The 20,644-nt window shown below is 41.4% G+C and overlaps 1 protein-coding gene across 2 annotated transcripts in view; it reads left to right on the top strand.

Moving 5' to 3' along the window:
- The window catches only part of ESR1 (estrogen receptor 1), a 284,615-nt gene that overhangs the window by 99,018 nt on the left and 164,953 nt on the right, over positions 1 to 20,644 (top strand). Inside the window, exon 3 of one of the 2 annotated variants that reach the window (XM_075596522.1) lies at positions 20,460 to 20,573. In XM_075596522.1, the coding sequence (XP_075452637.1) occupies positions 20,460 to 20,573 (114 nt within the window). Of the gene's footprint in view, positions 1 to 20,459; positions 20,577 to 20,644 lie in introns of both variants that reach the window. The other variant, XM_075596521.1, reaches the window with a different exon arrangement.

Here is a 20,644-nt window from a genome sequence, read left to right as displayed (position 1 = left end):
CAGTCTCCTGGGCTCGCTGGACGGTGGTCGCAGCGCCTGCTTGGACTGCTGAGGTTGTTAGTCCCAGGATGAAGAAGGAAGGACGAGAGACCGTGCTGAAGCAGGGATGTTCTGTCCTTAACATTGGACTTACAGAGGATAGATTTTCTGAGCTGTCGTGGGGCCGAGCTCCCCTAGGAAGGTAGGACGCGAGACCGTGCTGAAGCGGGGACGTCTGCTCCAAACCCTGGAGTAACAGATAAGCAAAACACTTTATTGCTGTGTTCAGAGACTTTATATGTTCAGCTTTAATAGTACCTGTTTGGGGTGGTAACCACCTTTGATGTCCACCCAGGTAGTAAGGATTGAAGCTGAATGTGTAGTTAGTCTCCTAAAAGGATTAGGAGTTTATTTTATGATTTTGTTTTGACTTAAAGGGACGATGGGCCTGTTAGTGTATTATTTGTCTTTGTAAATAAACCCCATATACAGAAATACTAAGTTTCCTGCCTTAAATCTGGGACATAAGATCCTACGCTGTGACGGAGACATCACAATAGGTGGAGTTTAATGTAATGCGGGCAGTCCAAAAGGCACTGAGCAGCTTTAACTGGGTTTGAAAAAAAATGCAGGGATTTAAAATTGCCGCCCCAACTGAAGTGAAATAACAAATTCTGCAAGTAAGTCTGTCCCATGGTGTATGACCAGTTTTGCTTACAGGATACACAGGGAAAGATATGAAGAATTGAGGAAATAGTGCCTCCAGAGGTCAGGGTGAAGAATACGCCTGGAAGGAAGGAGTGTCCCTGTCTGGCCCAGCAAAAGAAACCACAGATGTGTTTATGGTGTAAAGAGCTTGTCACACCAAACACTGCCCCTTCAGGCCGTATGATGACGACAATGATGATGATGATGACGACAGTGACTCGTATGTAGCCATGGGAAGAGAGCTGTACCCACTGGTGAATTTAGTATGCTGGTACAGTCATGAACTAGGTCACATGGAAGACGTGTGTCCCCAAATGGTCAAATACAAGCAGGACAAGCAAGATGTGGATGCTGGTAACAGTGAGTGTCTGCCCAGTACTACTGATCTTTTAGGAGCAACTAAAGCAAAGAGAAAGAAGTAGAAAAAGAAAACTGTTTCTCAACTCACAGAGGAAGTGACCGAGCCACCTGGTGAGCCTGCAAGGTCAGGACAAGGTGTGTCAAAAAAGACCAGAGATGAGCTACAGCCAGAGCACCTGGCGCAATCATCACAGGAATGACAACTAGTCGGGATGACAAAAGCTACCACTACCGCCATAAACACAAAGCCGAGCGAATCAAAGAAAACGAGTCCGGACTGGAATTGATACAATGAGATGTCCCAAAAAGACATGCAAAACCTCAGAACAGCACTGGAAGTTTCTCATAAAGAGGCTTGCGCGCTCAAAGCAGAGCTTGGTAAGGTAAAACAATTTACGCAGGAAAGGGCAAACACTGCAATGACACCATGGAAGAAAAGCAAAGCTCACAACCTGATTGGCAATCTGAAACAGAAATATAAGGAGGCAAGAGGTTCAGACTCTCAGCACAAGGGTGGAACACTCGGGCCAGGAGGTCCACGCTCTCCATACCGAGGTCTGTGAATTGAAGGATAACGAGGAAAAGATCCTGAATCGTTACAAGTCTGAAACAAGAAAAGATAGAAGTGTGGGAAGCATTGCAGAATGCAGTGAGAGGGCTGCAAGAGCTGTGTGGAAAACAGAAGCAGCAGCGATGCTAGCGACAAAAACTGCAGAGCTCCAAAATATTAAGGAGGCTCTGATGCAAACCCAGAGCAAGCACCAAGAAGAGTTGATGGCCCTGAGAGGGGACTTGCAAGATCAAACTGAAGAACTGCAGACACAAATTGCTGAGCGCAAGATACAGCTTGCCAAGAGGGAGGAGGTGTCCGTCTGTCAGGTGGCCTGCCTGACATTGCGCTTTGAAACCGAGAGGAGCATCGGCAGCTGCAGGTCAGAAATAGAGAAAATGAGATGGATTTAAGCCTTGCTTTGAATCTGCTGACAGATGTGGAATCACGACTAAACTCCAAAGAAGCTGAACTAGCAGCTGCACTGAGTGGAAAAAGAAATGGAGAAGGACAGCTTCAAGACCTGAGGAAGGACCTGGAGTCTGAGCGTGCTGGCCACAAGATGGCAGAGAAACGAAAGCGTGACCTGGGCGAGGAGCTTGAGGCTCTGAAGACTGAGTGGGATGCTATGTTAGACTCTACTGTTGCTCAGCAGGAGGTTTCTCAGATTAAGTTGGGGAACAAGGTTACAAACCTAAAACAGACACATCTTAATTCCTATGGAATTAAGGTGTACTTAGTTTTTCACACATAGCTTCTCCATTTTTGGCTTTATTTTTGTTAAATAAATCATGACACGGTGTAATATGTCATGTGTTGTTGTTCATCTGAGGTTGTATTTACCTAATTTTAAGACAGGCAAAGGAACAGATGATTGTTAAATGTTAAATATTTAATATATAAAATTTCCTTTATCACTATATTCCTTAGATTTCTCTTAATATTTGTGGTGTTAATATTAAAGGAGTCAGTTAAATACAAATGTACACATACCGTTTATATAATATAGAGAATGTTGATCATGGTAAATTGTAAAGAAAAGTACACACACACCTACCTACCTACATGTGTATATTCTGTTTGATTGACTAACATTCCCAACCACGGGCCTCATTCTATAAGCAGTGATAGGCCCCTTATCGCCAAAAAAGCCCACTGCTATTCATTTGTTGATTCCTGAAGAAGTGGCAACAGCTACGAAACACGTACAATCTGACTAGCCGGTTGGAGGACACTGTTTGGGGAGAATTGGCGTGAGGAGGTGCTGGCAAACAAGCTGGAGAGATCGTAGCGGTAGACAGCGTCTTCCGCCTTGATCGCTGCGTCACAGGAAGTGACGTCACCGGACGTGACGCATGCGGAAGGATCTCCTAGTGACTGTATCAGCGGCGTCTCCTCACGAGTCACCAACGGTCCTCTCCAACGACCGAAATCTCTGTACAAATGTGAGTGCATTACCTGTGTGTTTTTGTGCCACAATATACCCCTATGTACTATACCATTGTGTGCTCTCTTTCTTTACTATATCCTCGGGAGGTACACTCAGCATTTATGGACCCATCTAGCCCACCAGATGCACAGCTCTAATATTACCAATATCAGAGGGCTTCAATTATTAAAGGGCTCCTGTCAGAGAGAGATGGATCTCTGACACGTCTGTTACCAATCCATTTATTGTGAGTGAGACCTATTTAGAGACTATTGTTTACACATATATTTCTTTATATGTTCTGCAGTATTATTTCTTCCACTTCTTTTCCCTGCATATTTCCTCAAGAATTGAGCGCTCCCCCTACCTGGAAGACAACGCAAGAACTCTGGACCTGGACAGTCCTTTAAGGGTGTAGTGCTGCTGTTTATATATTATTCACTTTTGGTGAAGGATATTTTATTCACTATATTCATTTATATATTTTTGAAGTTCACATTTATATATCACGTTAATATCACTTTAATAATTGTAATAATTTCACTATTAGACGTGCCTGGTATCATTTTTCTTTGTTGCTATTCATTAAGTCCTAATAAGCTGGCGATAAGAGCAAAAATCGCAATTTTTTTCCCGCAAAAAAAAAAAACCCGCCAACCGCTCGGCAATAAGCAACTTTTCGCTGCTCACCGCCGGCTTTTCAAACTCGCTGAATTCTAGTAGCCCCGATCAGCTTATTGCAGCTGATTGCCACTCTAAAATGTAGATTTGCTCTCCAAATTGCCTCGCCACAAAAAGTTGGCAAGAAGGTGGGGAGAAGCGGCGAGATGGCACTTAGAAAATATCAGGCCTTTTTCCTGCATTGGATTGATGCTGGGAGACGCCGTAGCTGATATCCATTAATATCAGCACAGGAGACCCCCGGTATGAATCCGATGCCTTAAAAATGCATTTACAGCCCACTTCATTAACTTAGCGGCTAACCGCTAAGGCAATGAAGGGATTAACCACCAGTGCACTCCTTGTGGGTAGCGGGGGTGGGTGAAGGTGGTATTTGGCCCTTGGTGGGTGTTTAGGCCTTGCGGTGGTGGGTAGCAGGGGTGGGTTAATACCGCTAAGGTAATGAAGGGGTTAACCCCTCCCGCAACCCACAATAAACACAAATACACACCACAGCCCCACTACCCACCTCCTAGACCCCAATAAACATTACAATACCTAATTCTCCACAAAGACACAACCCACCCATGCCCTGTGCCCCCACATAAAACCATTATTTATTTTTTTACACACAGGATTAATACCACAGGCTGGAGGGGGTCCCCAGGTGGTCCCAATGGGTGTCTGCAGGCCCCACATTGCACTACGTGGGGTACCCACGATGTCTGGGGGCCCTTGGATAGTCCCCTCTAGGCTTCATGGGCCTCAATGGTGGTCCCCAACGGGCCCCAATGGGGTCCACAGGTGGGCCACACGAGTTTCTGGGGGTCCCCGGGTCGTCCCCACGGGTGTCTTGGATCTCTCGGACGGTCCCACAGGGGTCTGGGGGCCCTTGAGTGGATCCCAAGAGGGTCTGGGGCCCTCATGTGGTCCCGGGGGGCACATAGGGGTCCCCATTTCCTCCCCGCCGGTGTCCGTGGGTGGTCCCTGTGGGCGTCGGGGTGGGGGGTCCTCGTGTGGTCCCAGGGGGCATCTGGGGGTCCTCGGGTGGTCCCCGTGGGTCTTTGCTGGCCTGCGGTACTATTCCTGTATTTAACAAAATATAAACATGGCCTACATTTCAATAAATACACCCCCACCCCCCCCACCATACACATACTGTACTGCAATGGGCAAAATAACTATTATCCAGATATGGATTAGACTATTTGCCCATTATTAAACACAAAATTAGCCATGCAGCATAAATAAAGTAAATAAAACCATTCTACTTACCCCTGCCAATATGAAGGGTGTCCTCGTCGGCTTACTGAAGGTCCGTGTCATCCGTTGCCAGAAAAAATACATTTCAAAATACATTCTAATGGCCCCTAACCCCTTAATCACCTTAGCGGTTAATAACCGCTATAGTAATTATGGGGTTAACCCACTCTGGCCCACCAACCACCCGGGAGGCCTAACAACCCAACCTGGACCCACTATACCCACCCTGTACCAATTGAGTGGTATAGTGGTACATCATACCCATATAGTATGGGCATGATAAGCCACTATAACAGTCCATGGGCACCCTAATCAAAATACATGAATGCCCAAAAGAGACAATAATAAAATATACACATCACCTAAAAACCCCAATTTAATAAATAAAAACACTAGCCAACAAATGCAATTAATAAAAGCACTAACCAACCAAACAATTAATTAATTGAACCAGTAACCAACAAAACAATTAATTATTAAAACAACCAGGCAACACAACTATTAAAGCAGGGCCAAACACAAGACATCATTAATTCAAAACGAAAATCAATCGCACAAAATATTAAAACTAAAGCAGCAAAATGACAAACAATTACATCCACATAATAAACTGAAATAGAAAAAATCACACTCAATACAAAGCAAACAATTAAAAAAAATTAATTGACTAATAATGTATTGATCAGCACCCTAAAGGGGTGCAGATTAATACATTATCAGTCAATGGGCAATGAAAAACATAAAAAAACATATCCAATCGAAAAACCTGTAAAAAAAAATACATTTCTATACTTTCAATATTTTACTTACTCGGTACCTTTAGAAGCATTGGCCCAACGACTCCCGGGGAATCAGGAAGCTCACGTACCAAAAAGGCCTGAAACTTCATCCAATGGCATCCGCCATGAAGATCCGGATCAGGTTTCCCAATTCTTCCTTCTTTTCTCTTCAATCAGCTTCTTCTATCGTCTTCTGTAATTAATTCTTACTTTTCTTAATCTTCTGTCTTCATCTGTCAATCCAAAAACCCAATGGAAGATCCACAACATGATGTTGTCTCGTCATGTTCTTGGGCTCAAATGAGGTGTCACGGCCTTAAATATGGCATGTGACGTCACATTTGGACGGGAAATGGTTCAACAGCCATTTGATTGGCTGTGTAAAACCATGTGCCCTTTTTTTTTTTTTTTTTTCCAATTATGTAATTGTAAGGTCCCGCGCTGCGGGGACTCCCACTCCCGGCGCCCCCTTACCTTGCTCTAGTTTTGTAGCCGGGAGAGTTTGATAAATGACCACCATAGCATACAGTGCTTTCAAAACCGCATAGCTTTCTTTTTTAAGGTTTCTTCCTCTACAGTTGTTCTGTAGAGCAGGGATGCTCAACTCCAGTCCTCAAGCACTTCTTCAGCACAGGTAGCTCAATTAGAGGCTCAGTCTACAGTCTGATTGAGCCACCTGTGCTGCAGCTGGGATATCCTGAAAATCTGACCTGTTGGAAGGCTTGAGGACTGGAGTTGAGCACCCCTGCTGTAGAGGAACTGTACAAATGTTTCAGACCTCCCAGTGGGTAATTTGTTCACTCTCTTCTAAATGTATACCTCTATCAGCCATTTCCTTTATTCCTGATGTTCTTATGTTGACCTACAGTTGCACCTCTTATTCCCAGCACACAGTAACACAGATTTATAATCTAAAGTGATTTTGTGAAAAAGAAAAAAGAACACTTCATCTCTTCAAGGCCTTGAATCTCGTCAACACGTTTCTGCTGAATAATTGTGTGACTTTTTCCTGTCACACAAGTCCCTAAACAGAGCTTGAGAATTACAATGTTGTCACTTACAAGCCTTCTCTATTATTAGAGCCTTCTCTTGCAAATGTGATTGTAGCCAAAGGATTTTAATGTAGGCCTACTTTAAAAATTACTTTGTCGGCACTTAGCTTGAAAATTGCCAGGTTGTAAAATACAGGTTCATTTTGTGGAGTTAAGGTGTAAGTTTTTTAAACCTGCAATACTTCGTTTCAACTCCCCCCCCCCTTCTTTTTCTAGGTAAAACATGTGACAATGTATAATTCTTACCTATGCTGGCAATCATATGGTGCTCCTGTTATAAATATGTAAAACTCCTGATTGTGTGACTAACATGGCTGCTTCAGTCAGTGTAACTCAGCAGCTACAATGCATCCTTATATTACTAAGGTAACATTATCTTATTACAGTTTACAGCAAAAACTGCTGGGAACATGTGCAACAAATGATACGAAACAGGAAAGTGTTGCAAAGATCTTGCACTGGTTGGGGAGGTGGGTTAAAACCTGCTATAGAAGTCAAAGAATTCTTTAAAACTCATTAAAAATAGCATTAAGAGTTGAATAAAAATAAAAAGCAAAAAAAAATACAAAATCACTATTACATATCTAATTCTACAGAACAGATTTATTTAAAAAAATAAAAAGATTTCAAGTTTTGCTGCTTTAACCTGAGCTTCAGACTCATCCAGTACTGGAATGGTTAAGATTCTATTCCATGCAGATGTTGGTTTGATCTGATGCCAGCCTCTTAAAAGTATTGTGATTTATAATAATCAGATAAAAGGAGAAGTAAAATATCATGGTTATTTGCCAAGCCTTAAAAAAAAAAAAAAAAAAAGATTACTATCGGCCATGTGGCGGTGGGTGGACTTTTTTTTATTTATTTCCTTAATTTAGCTATTTTTGTTTTAATTTGGGAACTGTGTAGGGAAAGCCACATTAGTTATTATGATCTGTGAAATTGGAAATACACATGATAGTCGTAGAATACTGTAGAGGGAGAAAGGGGGTGGCCCGGTATTAAAGGGGTTGCACCCCATATGGCCATCCCCTGACCTCACCAGAGAGACAAGAGGTTAACTGGACTGCGGTCCAGGGATGAGGTTTGCACCTTGTTGTACCTTGAAAATGTATGTTCCCCTGTTCCCATGTTTCATTATAAGCATGTATTTTAATGTTTTAAAGTGCATTTCTGTATCTCCAGTTCTGGAGGTCGCAGAGAGTTCATATTTGGCCAATATGTGGAGTCACTGTAGGCATTAAAAACTGGCAATGGTCGACCCCCTGAGCCCACCAAAATGGAACTTATTAATATGTGTAGATATTAAAGTGTATATGTATTATATTTTGGATCTGTTCTGAAAATGCAGACGCCATTTGCTAGGCTAATAGGTCATGAAGGGCAGACGGCTGAGTAGCCTAAGTACGGTGATCAAAAAGTAACTGCCTTGATTGTTACCCAATGTCTAGGGATTAAGTATTAGTCAATCAACAAACTCTGCCAGTCTAATTGTTACCTGAGGGCATGGGTTAGTCTGTTAGTCTGTGTCTCCACATTAGAGAGTGGATACAGATAATTGTTCACCAATAGGCTGTGTTCAAAATTAAGAATAGGGTTGCACAGGTATATAAACTGTGTCAACCATACAGTTTTTAGTTGTGCTGGAGTTGTGCTTCTGATTCCACCTGGAATGTCACTGGATTGATGGAGAATTGCTAGCTGATACTTCTCCATTCCCCAAACCTGAGTAAGTGTTACCTTCTTGTCTGTTAATTGTACTATATTGCTGTGTTCACCTTATTTAAGGAATAAATTATATTTTATTATATCTAAGCCTCGTTCAGTTCAACCCAGATATTTGGTGTTCATTATATCTTGTCATAAGCTACCGTGACAAATACGTCTTGCTCTTTTTTTCTTAAGGCAATTCTCTGGGAACTTATCAAGAGGAAATTTGGTCAGAGGGTTAGAAAAATGTTTTGCAGCAACATCATTACATTCATGTTAGACATTTTCGCATTCTCCTGTGACTTGATATTTCTGTTTTTTAAGCAAGTCATTGTACTGTACATGCTATAATTTCACCTTAATCTTGGGAAGTTGATACTGTATATACAGTAAGTGGTGCTCCATTCCTCAAGATCCCCCAGCAGGTTAGGTTTGCAGGTTATTCCTACTTCAGCACAGGTGGCTTTATCAGTCGTTATATTTACCTAATTTTTAGACTGCTAAGGAACAGATGATTGTTATTATGTCCTGATATGTAAAACCATAGAATTCAATAAGGGTGTACTTTCTTTTTCACACAACTGTGTGTATATATATATATATATATATATATATATATATAATACAATTACCCCATTCCCCAGTACATACAATAACCCCTTCACCAATAAATATACATACAACAACCCTCCCCCAATACATAAAATGACCCCCTTCCCAATACATATACATACAATGACCCCCACCCCCAATACATGCAATGACCTCCTCCCCGATACATACAATAACCCCCTCCCCCAATACATATACATAGAATAACCCTTCCCCAATATATACAATGGCCCTCTCCCCCAATACATACAATGACCAAATCTCCCAATACATATAAATACAATAACCCTCAATATATATATATATATATATATATATATATATATATATATATATATATATATATACAGTGGTTGACAAATCACCAAAAAATCTACTCGCCACCTAGTGCCAAACGTGTGCTGCTTGGGCCAATATTTACTCGCCCGGGGGTTAAATCCACTCGCCCGGGGCGAGCAAATGTATAGGTTTGTCGAACACTGTATATATATATATATATATATATATATATATATAAATATATATATATAATGACCCTCTCCCCCAATACATACAATAACCCCTTCCCCAAATATATACAATAACCCCCTTTCTAATACAATAACCCTCCCCAATACATATAATAACCCCCTCCCCCAATACATACAATGTCCACCTCCCACAATATATACAATAACCCACTCCAATACATATACATGCAATGACCCCACCCCAATACATACAATGACCCCTCCCCCAATACATATAATGACCTCCACCCTTACCTTCCTCGTTGTGGAGAGTTCTGGACTAGGGCGGCCTCCGGTCAAGTGCTGTGCAACACTGATCCCGCTGGCTGCAGACAGATATGACTTCTGGATGGGCCTCAACTTCTGGTGCACGTGGGTGTGGCACTAATTCGCAGCTCAACTTCTCAACTAGGCAGGGCCCAACACACGGGGGCGAGTCCGGGTCGGGAGAGTCCATGCCTGGGCGGGACAGCGCGAGGTCCCGGCTCTTGCCCCGTTGGCGGCCCTGCCAGGGAGCAGTGCGGCATGGAAAACAAATTTACATGCACAGCACCTCTAACCATGGGGGCATATGTCTACAATGTCTAATTGGTAATCCATCACTGACTGCATCAACAAAGCTTTTTAAGGATCTTGAGTGGGCTGAATCTTTAGTATGTTAGTTAGGCCCATAACATTGAGACAAAAGGGGTTCTATTTGTGCTACAAACAACTGACCAGATGTGTTAAAGAAAAAAACCACTAAAAGCAATAGAATTGTTTTCTTTGATACATCTAGAGAATCATTCCCCCTCCCCCCCCCCACAGAAATGCACTGGTTTTGCCTTGATACATAGACCCCCACCTTAAGTAACCCTTCTATAAAACTCCACCTAGAAACGTGTTTGATAGAATTAACATGATAGAGGGGATTAGTTTAATTTGTAGGATAGCAAATAGAATGATCACTTTTGAGCACGGTCACATGTCTCAGGCAGGTCTGCAACTCTGCTTTTCACCATTATCTCTTAGTTAGGGATTTTGGGAAATGGCCTACAAATAAGCACCTTTTGCTTCTTATCCATTTTAACATGGAGCCCTATAAGCTTATGCCTACTGTATGACACAGCTTTTCAGCTCAGCCCAGGTTAAAGAAGTGCATAGCCAGTAAACCTACTCAGAGACAGCCTTTTCAACCTTTTGCACCTCATCAGTGTGAGGTTAGTTATACTGGCTTTGCAATATGAAGTTGAAGTCCTCAACATGCACATACTGTACTGCATGTTTTATCGTCTTCAACTTTGTAAACCACAGGGACTTATTTTAGTTTAGTGATGACTTCACCTTACTGGATAATTGGCACGGAGACCAACAAATCATTTAATGTAGACATCAGGACAGCTTTGTAATGATGAGACTAACAAACAGCGTCTTGCATTAACCTTAATAATTCACTGTCTGAAACGGAATAAATTGTGCGCAGAACCATGTACAAGGGAGAATTGACTTTATGGTCAAGTCACTGGGATATGTTACTTTGGGCAAGTCTGATGATCACCATGTGATCAGCACCACAAATTATGTTTTACAAATAGTTACAGGAATACTGTACTGTATACTATAGTGCTGAGAATGTAGACAATGCTCTATATAGAATTTTGCAGCCATAATCAATCAGGTCTTGCACCAGCGACCTTATAATCTAATTTTGGTGCCTGAGGTACAGGGAGATATAGGGGCCTATGCTATAAGCGTCGATAAGCCACTTAGTGAGCACTTAGCCAAAATGCCTACTGCGTTTCAGTAAGCCTCGATATGTGGGCGATAAAGGCCTAAATCGCCAAAAATTTCAGCCGTCATAAAAAAAACGCCTGTTGAGCGGTGATAAGCCACCTATTGGCAGGTTCTGAAACTTGTGCAATTCTAGTAGCCGCGATTAAGTTAATGAGGCCTGTCGCAGCTCTAGAATGGCAGGTTTCTCCCAAAATCCTCACGCGAAGAAAAGTTGGCGTGAGGTTGTTGAGAAGCTGCTGAGAGGTGGCAAGACAGGACTTAGAAAAATAATGCTTTTTTTTCTGTATCGGATTGATGCCGGGAGTCTCCGGAGCTGATACCCATTAATATCGGCACTAATTAATTAATTAATATCGGCATTAATGAATCCATGCAATAAAACTGCATTTACAGTCAACTTCATTACCTTAGCAGCTTACCGCTAAGGCAATGAAGGGACAATAAACCCCTCCCACTATCCACCAAGGGCCAAATACCCCCTTCACCCACTCCTGCTACCCACAATAAACACTAATACCCACCTCCTCTACCCCCACATGATTAATACCAGAGGCTGTAGGTGTCCTCAGGTGGTCCCTGCGGGTGTCTGGGGGCCTTCGGGTAGTCCCCGCGGGTGTCTGGGGGCCCTCGGTGGTCCCTGCGTGTGTCTTGGGGCCCTCGGATGGTTTCCACGGTTATCTGGGGGCCCTCGGGTGGTCATCCCTTAAAGTGATGTCATATCCTTTTGAACTAATGTGACCTATCACATGGTACAGCGACCAATTGGATTGTCTGCAATCCCATTGGCTGTAATACCATGTGATATAGCCATGTGTTTTTTTTTATAACTTAGATTTGTATTGGTTTTCAAAGCATGACAGGAACATAGCATGTTACATCGATGTTACCAATGCCAATCATTGTTGTTAACTATGTTAAAGAGAAGAAAAAAAATACAAATTAAAGGGGGAATGGATTGGAGCTTTACCATCTGACCATAAAATGTGATGTCACAGGCCATACAGTATATAAGGCCTGTACGTTTCATTTTACCTCAAGAAGCGGACAAGAGAACACCGATTTACCACTGGGTTTTGGATTGACAGATGAAGAAAGAAGATTAAAGAAAAGAAGAAAACAATGACAGATGAAGAAAGAAGATGTTGATAGAAGATAAAAGAAAGAAGATTTTTTTTTTACTTGACGCTGGTCTTCAAGGTGGATGGTGTTGGATTGCGGGTGATGACGTCGCGGTACGAGAGATTGCAGATACAACGGGATTCGGAGGGTGAAGACTTTTAAAGGTAAGTAAAATATTGAATGTATATAAATGTCTTTTTTTCAGTTTTTTCCCATTGTATTTATTTATTTTTATGTTTGTGAGTGCTCATTGACTGATAATGTATTAATCTGTGCCACTTTATGGTACAGATAAATACAGTGACAGGCAATGCATTTTTTGGCAAATGCTTGTTTTGAATTGATTGTAAAAAAATGTATTTGTTTTTATTGTTTGGATTCAATTTGGAATTTAGATGGCTTGTTTTTAGTACATTTTAGGATTGGTTAGCATTTTAAATCAATTATTTGTTGTGTTGGCTACTGGTTTAAATTAATTAATTGTTTTGTTGGCTAGTGTTTAAAATTAATTAATTGTTTTGTTGGTTAGTGCTTTTATTTATTAAATTAATTGGTTGGCTAGTGCTTTATTTATTTATTTAATTGGTTGGCTAGTGCTTTTATTTATTTAATTGTTTGGCTAGTGCTTTTATTTGTTTAATTGGTTGGCTAGTGCTTTTAATTATTTAAATGGTTGGCTAGTGTTTTCATTTATTTAATTGGTTGGCTAGTGCTTTTACTTATTTCATTGGGGTGTAGGTTATTGTGTATATCTTTTATTATTGTGTATTTTTGGCTTCATGCTCTTTGATAAGGGTGACCATTGACTGCTATAGTGACTTATCATGCCCATATTATATGGGTATGATGTACCACTATGCCAATCAATGGGTACATGGTGGGTATAGTAGTCCCAGGGTGGGTGGTTAGGCCTCCCGAGTGGGTAGCAGGGGAGAGTGGGTTAACCTCTTAATTAAGGTGATTAAGGGGTTAGGAGCCATTAAATTGTATTTTTTATTGTATTCTTTCTGGCAACAGAGGACATGGACCTGGAGTATGCTGATGAGGATGCCCTTTATGATGGCAGGAGTAAGTAGAAAGTTTTATTTACTTTATTTATGCTGGCTAATGTTTTATTTTATAATGGGCAATTATCTATATCTGGATAATAGTTATTTTGCCCATTACTGTACTGTATGTGATGGGGGAGGGGGTGTATTTATTTCAATGCAATGCACTTTTTTTTTTTTTGGCCACAGGATTGGTACCGGAGGCCAGCGGGAACCTGCAGGGACCACCCGAGGGCCCCCAGACACCCGTGGGGACCACTCGAGGGCCCTCAGACACCTGTGACGACATCTCTTAGAGCCCCCAGACACCTGCGGGGACCACCCAAAGGCCTCCAGACACACACAGGGACTACCCGAGGGCCCACAGACACCCACAGGGATCACCCGAGGGCCTCCAGACACCCCCGGACACCACCTGATGACCCTGGACACCCGCGGGACTACCCAAGGGGACTACCCAAGGGCCCCCAGACACCAGCAGGAACCACCTGAGGACTCCAAGACACTGGTGGGTACCACCCAAGGGCCCCCAGACACTCATGGAGACCACCCGTGGGCCCCCAGACACCTGCGGGGACCACTTGAGGACCCCTGGACACCAGTGGCCTCTGGGTCAATCATGTGGGATAGATGAGGTGGGTATTAGTGTTGTTGTGGGTAGCAGCTTTTTAAATATAAATTGTAATACTAGTGTAGATGAGCAGGGTGTCTCCAGAGCAGAACCGTGTTGATTTGAGGTGCAGGGACCCCCTGCTTCCCGAGATACAGGCCCCGTTATGGGGTGCCGGTATCTCCTATGCATTTAAATGTCCCGCGTCATGTGATTGTGTGAATAAAATGCATAGGAGATACCGGCACCCCATAACGGGGCCTGTATCTCTGGAAGCAAGGAGTCCCCGGACCTGAAATCAACGCGGTTCTGCTCCGGAGACCCCCTGCTCATCTACACTAGTATTACATATTACATTTTTTATAAAAAAACATTAATTTCGGGCAAGATTTGTGCAGGGAGAGGCGCTCTCTCTGAGCAGCGCTCTCTGTAGCTGAAATAAATTGCCGGGTAAGGCCTTTTCAGAGAGGCGATCTTCACGTCGCCGGCTACTCGCCCGTTTTGGGAATTTTGCTATCACAGGTAATCGAGGCTTTTTAAATACCGTGATAGCAATGCTCAAAAAACTGGCAAATGAAATGGCCCAGTGATTTTTTTTTATGAACGCTTATAGCAGAAACCCCATAGTGTCTTGCACTCTATCAACTGCAATTTACAGTATATTCAGTTATACATCCGTAAAGTCTAGTGGTGAGACATGTTACATAGTTAGATGAAGAAAGACATACGTCCATCAAGTTCAACCAATGCTAAATTTAGACGACAGATACTTGATCCTATATATACTTATTGATCCAGAGGAAGGTAAACAAAAAACCCCAGTGAAATATCATGAAATCATATCCCATAAAGGGAAAAATAAATTACTTTCTGACTCCAAAAATTGGTAATCAGATGACTCCCTGGATCAATATCCTTCACATGTTTATTTATTTGGTATATCGCTGTATACCTTTCCTTTCTAAAAAGATGTCCAACTTTTTTTAAACAAATCTATTGTATCTGCCATCACAGTTTTCATGGCTGACGAATTCCACATTTTAACTGCCCTAACTGTAAAGAACCCTTTCCGTTGTTGCAGGTTAAATCTCCTTTCCTCCAACATATATCTATATATCTATAGTAGATAGCCATATCAGCAGTAGTGGGTAGCATATTTTTGATATCAAGGAGCCTAGACCTTTTGGAATTTATTTACGTAGTTATTTAGATAGGCAGCAAGTTTTCCCACCGTGGTGACATCCCACAGTATGTTTTTCATTTGCGAATAAGTGGGGGGTGGAGGGGGGGGATTTTAGTTTCACTTATTAGCAACTATGTACTTGACTGCAATAAATATGTGGATAATTCACCTGTGCCAATTTTGCACAATAAATACTGTTTGCGATGTTTAGTACATGGGCCACTAATGTTATATATCCATTTGCAACATTTCCCATAGATAGAGAAGACGGTACCAACATTTGGCCTCCCAATCATCAGTAGCTATATTAAGCCAGAGCCAATATGCTAGTGCTTAGAGATTTGTGAATTCTGCTGCTTTTGCAAATAACATAATTCTTTTTTTGCAAGGGATTACATGACAAATGTGGAGCTCTCATAGTCATGTGACCTTATTTTTTTAAACAGCAATTAACAAAAAAAATGGTGAATTATTTCTGAGACTTTTTGGCGTCAGAACGTACGTTCGCTTCAGTGAAGAAGTCGAATGAACTAGTTTTCCATTAAACTGACATTGTGTTCAAGAGCTCAGAAATCTCACTGATTTCAGTCTTTTGGAGGTTGCCATTTATGTCGGACTGAAAAAACGACACTGTGCCCAGTGTCTGCAAACAGTGTACAAGTGCTGATAAAGAAACACAAATATTCATTTTATTCAAAGGTAAATTTGGTTTCCAAAGATACACTTGAATAATGACTTCTGATTGCAAACATATGCTGTTGTTTAGAGAATAACGTCCGGTGTGTCAACTAGGAAACCGTCCAAAAAAAACGTGACATGTTTCAGGCACAGTATATAATATGAATAATTGGAGATATGTACAATTGAGGCCTTTTGAAAGTTTAATGATATCTACAATTACAGATGCAACAGAGAACCCCATTTGAACTCTATTTTTTGAATTACTACAAAATAGGTTATGGGGTATCTTTCATCTGTGCACTTTGGATCTCAGCTACTGCTGCCTCAAAGCTCAACTATGTTTTAGCTTGGGTGAAAGATCTGGGGGTAGAGTTAACAATTGATGATTGGAAGTAAATATGGCTACTATGCACAAAAAGTACCTAATCCATCCACATACAAGAGAACATAAAATATTTATGGAGGTGGTATTTAACTCCATCCAGGCTACAGAAAATGTACCCATGTACCTTTGCTAGAGACAATGTGGTCACACTGGTACTATGATTAAAATATGGTGGTCATGTACGGTTATTATTAATAACTGGGAGAATGCCTGGAAATGTTTTTCAGATATTCTAGGAGCCTGCATTCCTATGGATCCTTGCCTCTTTCTTCTGGGCAGGAGTCATAGGGAACTACTCACGTCTAATAAATCCAAGTTTCTTACACGCTTTATCACTGCATGAAAATAGTTTAATGAACATGAGATGTACAGTACATTAGCAGCTTCCTGGAAAAGAAACATGTGGCCCTTCTAAAGATCTATTTCTTAAGCGAATGTGGGATATAATGCTGATGGAAAAACTCACTCATATTATAAATGACTCCATAAATAAATTCCATGTAGTTTGGTCTCCTTCAATGGAATACCATTAACAGCATTAAAAGGATGGTTAATAATACAGTACATTATACTGATGTGCTATAAACATAGAGAGATACCGCTACAATTCTCTCCTCTAATATCCTCATATATATTTTTAATCTTTTTTTCTTTTCTTTTGTTTACATTCCATATTCTTTATTATGATTCATGAGATTCCATATTCTGCATAACTTTATGTATAATTCACAGGCTAACATGTTTTCAGCTTATTGTAATATGCATCTAGTTTGTAGATGTTTACAAAATCAATAAAAAAAACAAACAAACACAACCAGTTGCTAATAATCACTTCGTAAGACATTTTTGGCTGTCTGTTTTTTGTTTAGACTGCCAATCATGTCTCCCTTGTTTACTTATTAGAAGTCGTGTTTGCTTAGCACACCTTGGGGCTATACAGATGTAGCAGGCATCAATGTACCTGCTGGCGCATGTCAGCAGATCCAATAACGCGTTAGCCAAGCCCCTTTTTCACACACGGCTAATTCAAACACAATAGTGTCTGCTCCAGTGATAGGTTAGGCCGTTAGGGGAAGGGTTGGAGTTAGGGTTTCTTAAGGTGATTTTTTGTGTGCTGTCATTGTGTGTTGAGCAGGATGTATCTCCAGGTTTGCAGGAACTATTTTTTTTGGGGGGGGATGGGGCTGTACATATGAAATCAGTAACATACATACATTGGCATGATGTAAAAAGGTATAAATCCAAGGGGGGCTACAGCACCCCCCGCATTCCAACTTCCAGACCCCATGTGTCTCATATTCTCCTTCCAGTTAGACAGTGGTGTTCTTGCAGGGAAAGAGATGCCGTAATTCTGAAAAAAGACACAAGTTATATCTGAACTACTGTATAATAAATAATTCAGCTATAAATAAAGAATATGCATGTATCAAGTCCCAGTTTGTATTCCAGCCTCATAAGGAGTTTTTTTTGGGTTGTTTCCTAAGTAACATAAAAAAGGTTCCAAACCTCAGCTCCCCCACAAAAATAGCCCCGTTGATAAATATTATTTTGCAATCAGAATAAACATTCACCATCAATTTTATTTAGGAACTGTTTTGTTGCATTCTACCAATGTTGTCACACTACATTTATACATTTTCAAATACATTTATAAGTATTTCTATGCGTTCACTGTTACTGCCCCACAGTTCTTTCTCCTTGGGTTCCTTCTAACTCTCCTCTTTTGCCTTCCATTCCCTGTTTGTCGCAGCTCTTTCTTAACTTTCTCCTTTCCACTCTGACAATTATCCTCCGCTATCTTTTCTCTTTTCCTGCTTCAGTTGCAGTCCCTTCTGTATGCGGCACTGCCATGAGTAGACTAATCTAGCACAGTTACCTGGGACAGGCAGAGCACTACCAGCTCACTTTCTGTTGTGTTATCGTGTGATCTCACCAATCTTCCGGCAGCAGGACTGAACAAAGAAAGAGCTGCAAGGCCAGAGAATAATGCCACGTTCGTGCGCGCCTCCCCCGCGTGCTCCTGCAGCCTAGTGTGTTCCGGCTGCAGGAGTTGGGTCGTGGCGTTTGGGGGGGTGTGGGGGGTGCGGGACAAACGTGTCACGACTGCAGCCCCAAAAATCATTTTTGGTTGTAGCGACAAAATGTAGCAGCGTCAACGCTGCACTTTGCCGCAGGTGGAGTTTTCAGTTTGGACACTCCCACCGAAGAACCTGAAATTGCGATGGACGTGCGCGCGCTTGCAGCCACTCTGAACATGGCCTTAGGCAGCAAATATAACCCCACTGCAGACCCAGCCAGTGCAAATTGGAGTAGACTGGCAACTTTGTTGTGAGTCTCCTGGTCATTCGAGGGCCAGAAGTTGAAGTGCCATGCTTTACAGCATAAGCCTAGGAATGTATATCATATATTTTAAACATGAAGTACATACGTATGCAAATATTATTCAAATATAAAAGTGTATTTTAAAGTTATTTGCTTAGTTAAAGCAGCACTTGCCCTATTTATGTGATCTTACTAGAGATGGGTGACTTATTTTCACAATGGAAACTGCATTTTGTAAAACTTTTGTAAAATTACCAGAGTTTGAAAAAAAAAAACCTGCTCATCATATCTTTTATTAAAAGTTCATCAACGTTTGAAAATTATAAACATTTAACAAATTTGCCAACGGACACTATTAATAGGGATGAGTGTAGCAAGGAAGAAAAACGGAGCACTAGGTCCACACTGGCATTGCCAGAAAAAGTGCAAGGATGCGTTCCCAAAATAAAAGCTTATTTAATGGATCAAGAACAACAGATACACACCAACGCGTTTCGGACTATTAGTAGTTCTTTATCAAGGTGAATAATTGGTGTGGTGTGTATCTGTTGTTCTTGATCCATTAAATAAGCTTTTATTTTGGGAACGCATCCTTGCACTTTTTCTGGCAATGCCAGTGTGGACCTAGTGCTCCGTTTTTCTTCCTTGCTACACTTGTCCTTCAACAGGCGGAGGCACAGTTAACCCGTGGATCCCTGGACACCTGAGGACTTGCTGCTTATTGTGGACACCTATTCCCATGTGAGTCTTTCCAGGTTTACCATTATAAGTTCTGGACTATGTTTATCAAGACTGTTCCATTGTTATAGATGCTCACTATTAATACATCCTTACTACCGTGCATTGTGGGATCTTAGTGCAAGTATGCATCTTTTGGACATTCTATATGTACATTCAACATTGGGTTCATTCTTCTTTACAACTATTCATATTTTTGTAGTAATTGCTGTTTTTCTCTGAGCACCATACAACGTTTTTTTATTAATAGGGATGCCCTGTTATGCACATTATATTACTAATTTTTTTAATTAATTATCTAGCAAAAATGGGCAATGTTGCGAGAAATTTTCTGTTAAACAATGTAAGTGAATTTTTCACTATTTTACAAAAACACAAAATGTGAACCAAATTTAGGTAAGTTCGACTCTTGATCTAGACCAGAGCAGAACTAATGATTTCTTAAAACTGGGATGAAAAATCGGAGTGCGGAAAATGAAAATAGCCGCTGTCCGTGTCAAGGCCAGCAAGCCAATATATGAGGTGACCGTTACCATAATACAGCCACCCCGTCACTGATTGGCTGCTGTGAAGAATGTCCCATTTTTGTCCTCCAATTTCCGTAATGAAAAACTACTGAGCTGAGAGGTTCCCGTGTGATGATGAACGAGTGGTTCTGCTCCCAGTTAAAGTAGGGGGAAATAATCTATGAAGTATTTAAGTAAAGGGGTTTGCTGCATGAAACAGTACTCTTCCTTTGTCTCAGTTGCAACCTAGGAGTGAAAGCTCCTTTAAAACTTGGTCCAGCGACAAGCACTTCTCCTTCATTACCCATTTTTTTTACTGCTACAAATGTGTCAACCTTTAAGAGTTGAAAGCATATGTTTGTCAGAAAATGCTTATTGTCTGCAAGAAAAAGGTGCAGGTTGGATAGCCAACACAAAAGGTTTTCAAGGTCGTCAGGGTTATCCATCTGTTGTTGAATCTACAAGGACTTTTTCTTTCTTTACAGGCCATAATGACTACATGTGTCCCGCCACCAACCAGTGCACCATTGACAAGAACAGGAGAAAGAGTTGCCAAGCCTGTCGACTGCGCAAATGCTATGAAGTGGGGATGATGAAAGGTGGTATGTACCAATTACATTGAGATAGAATTGTTGAACACTGATGTGACTCACTTTACACAAATCAAAGC

Source organism: Ascaphus truei, chromosome 4 (genome assembly GCF_040206685.1).
Source record: "Ascaphus truei isolate aAscTru1 chromosome 4, aAscTru1.hap1, whole genome shotgun sequence".
Classification (NCBI taxonomy): Eukaryota; Metazoa; Chordata; class Amphibia; order Anura; family Ascaphidae; genus Ascaphus; species Ascaphus truei.
This window is presented reverse-complemented; position numbering and strand designations above follow the sequence as displayed.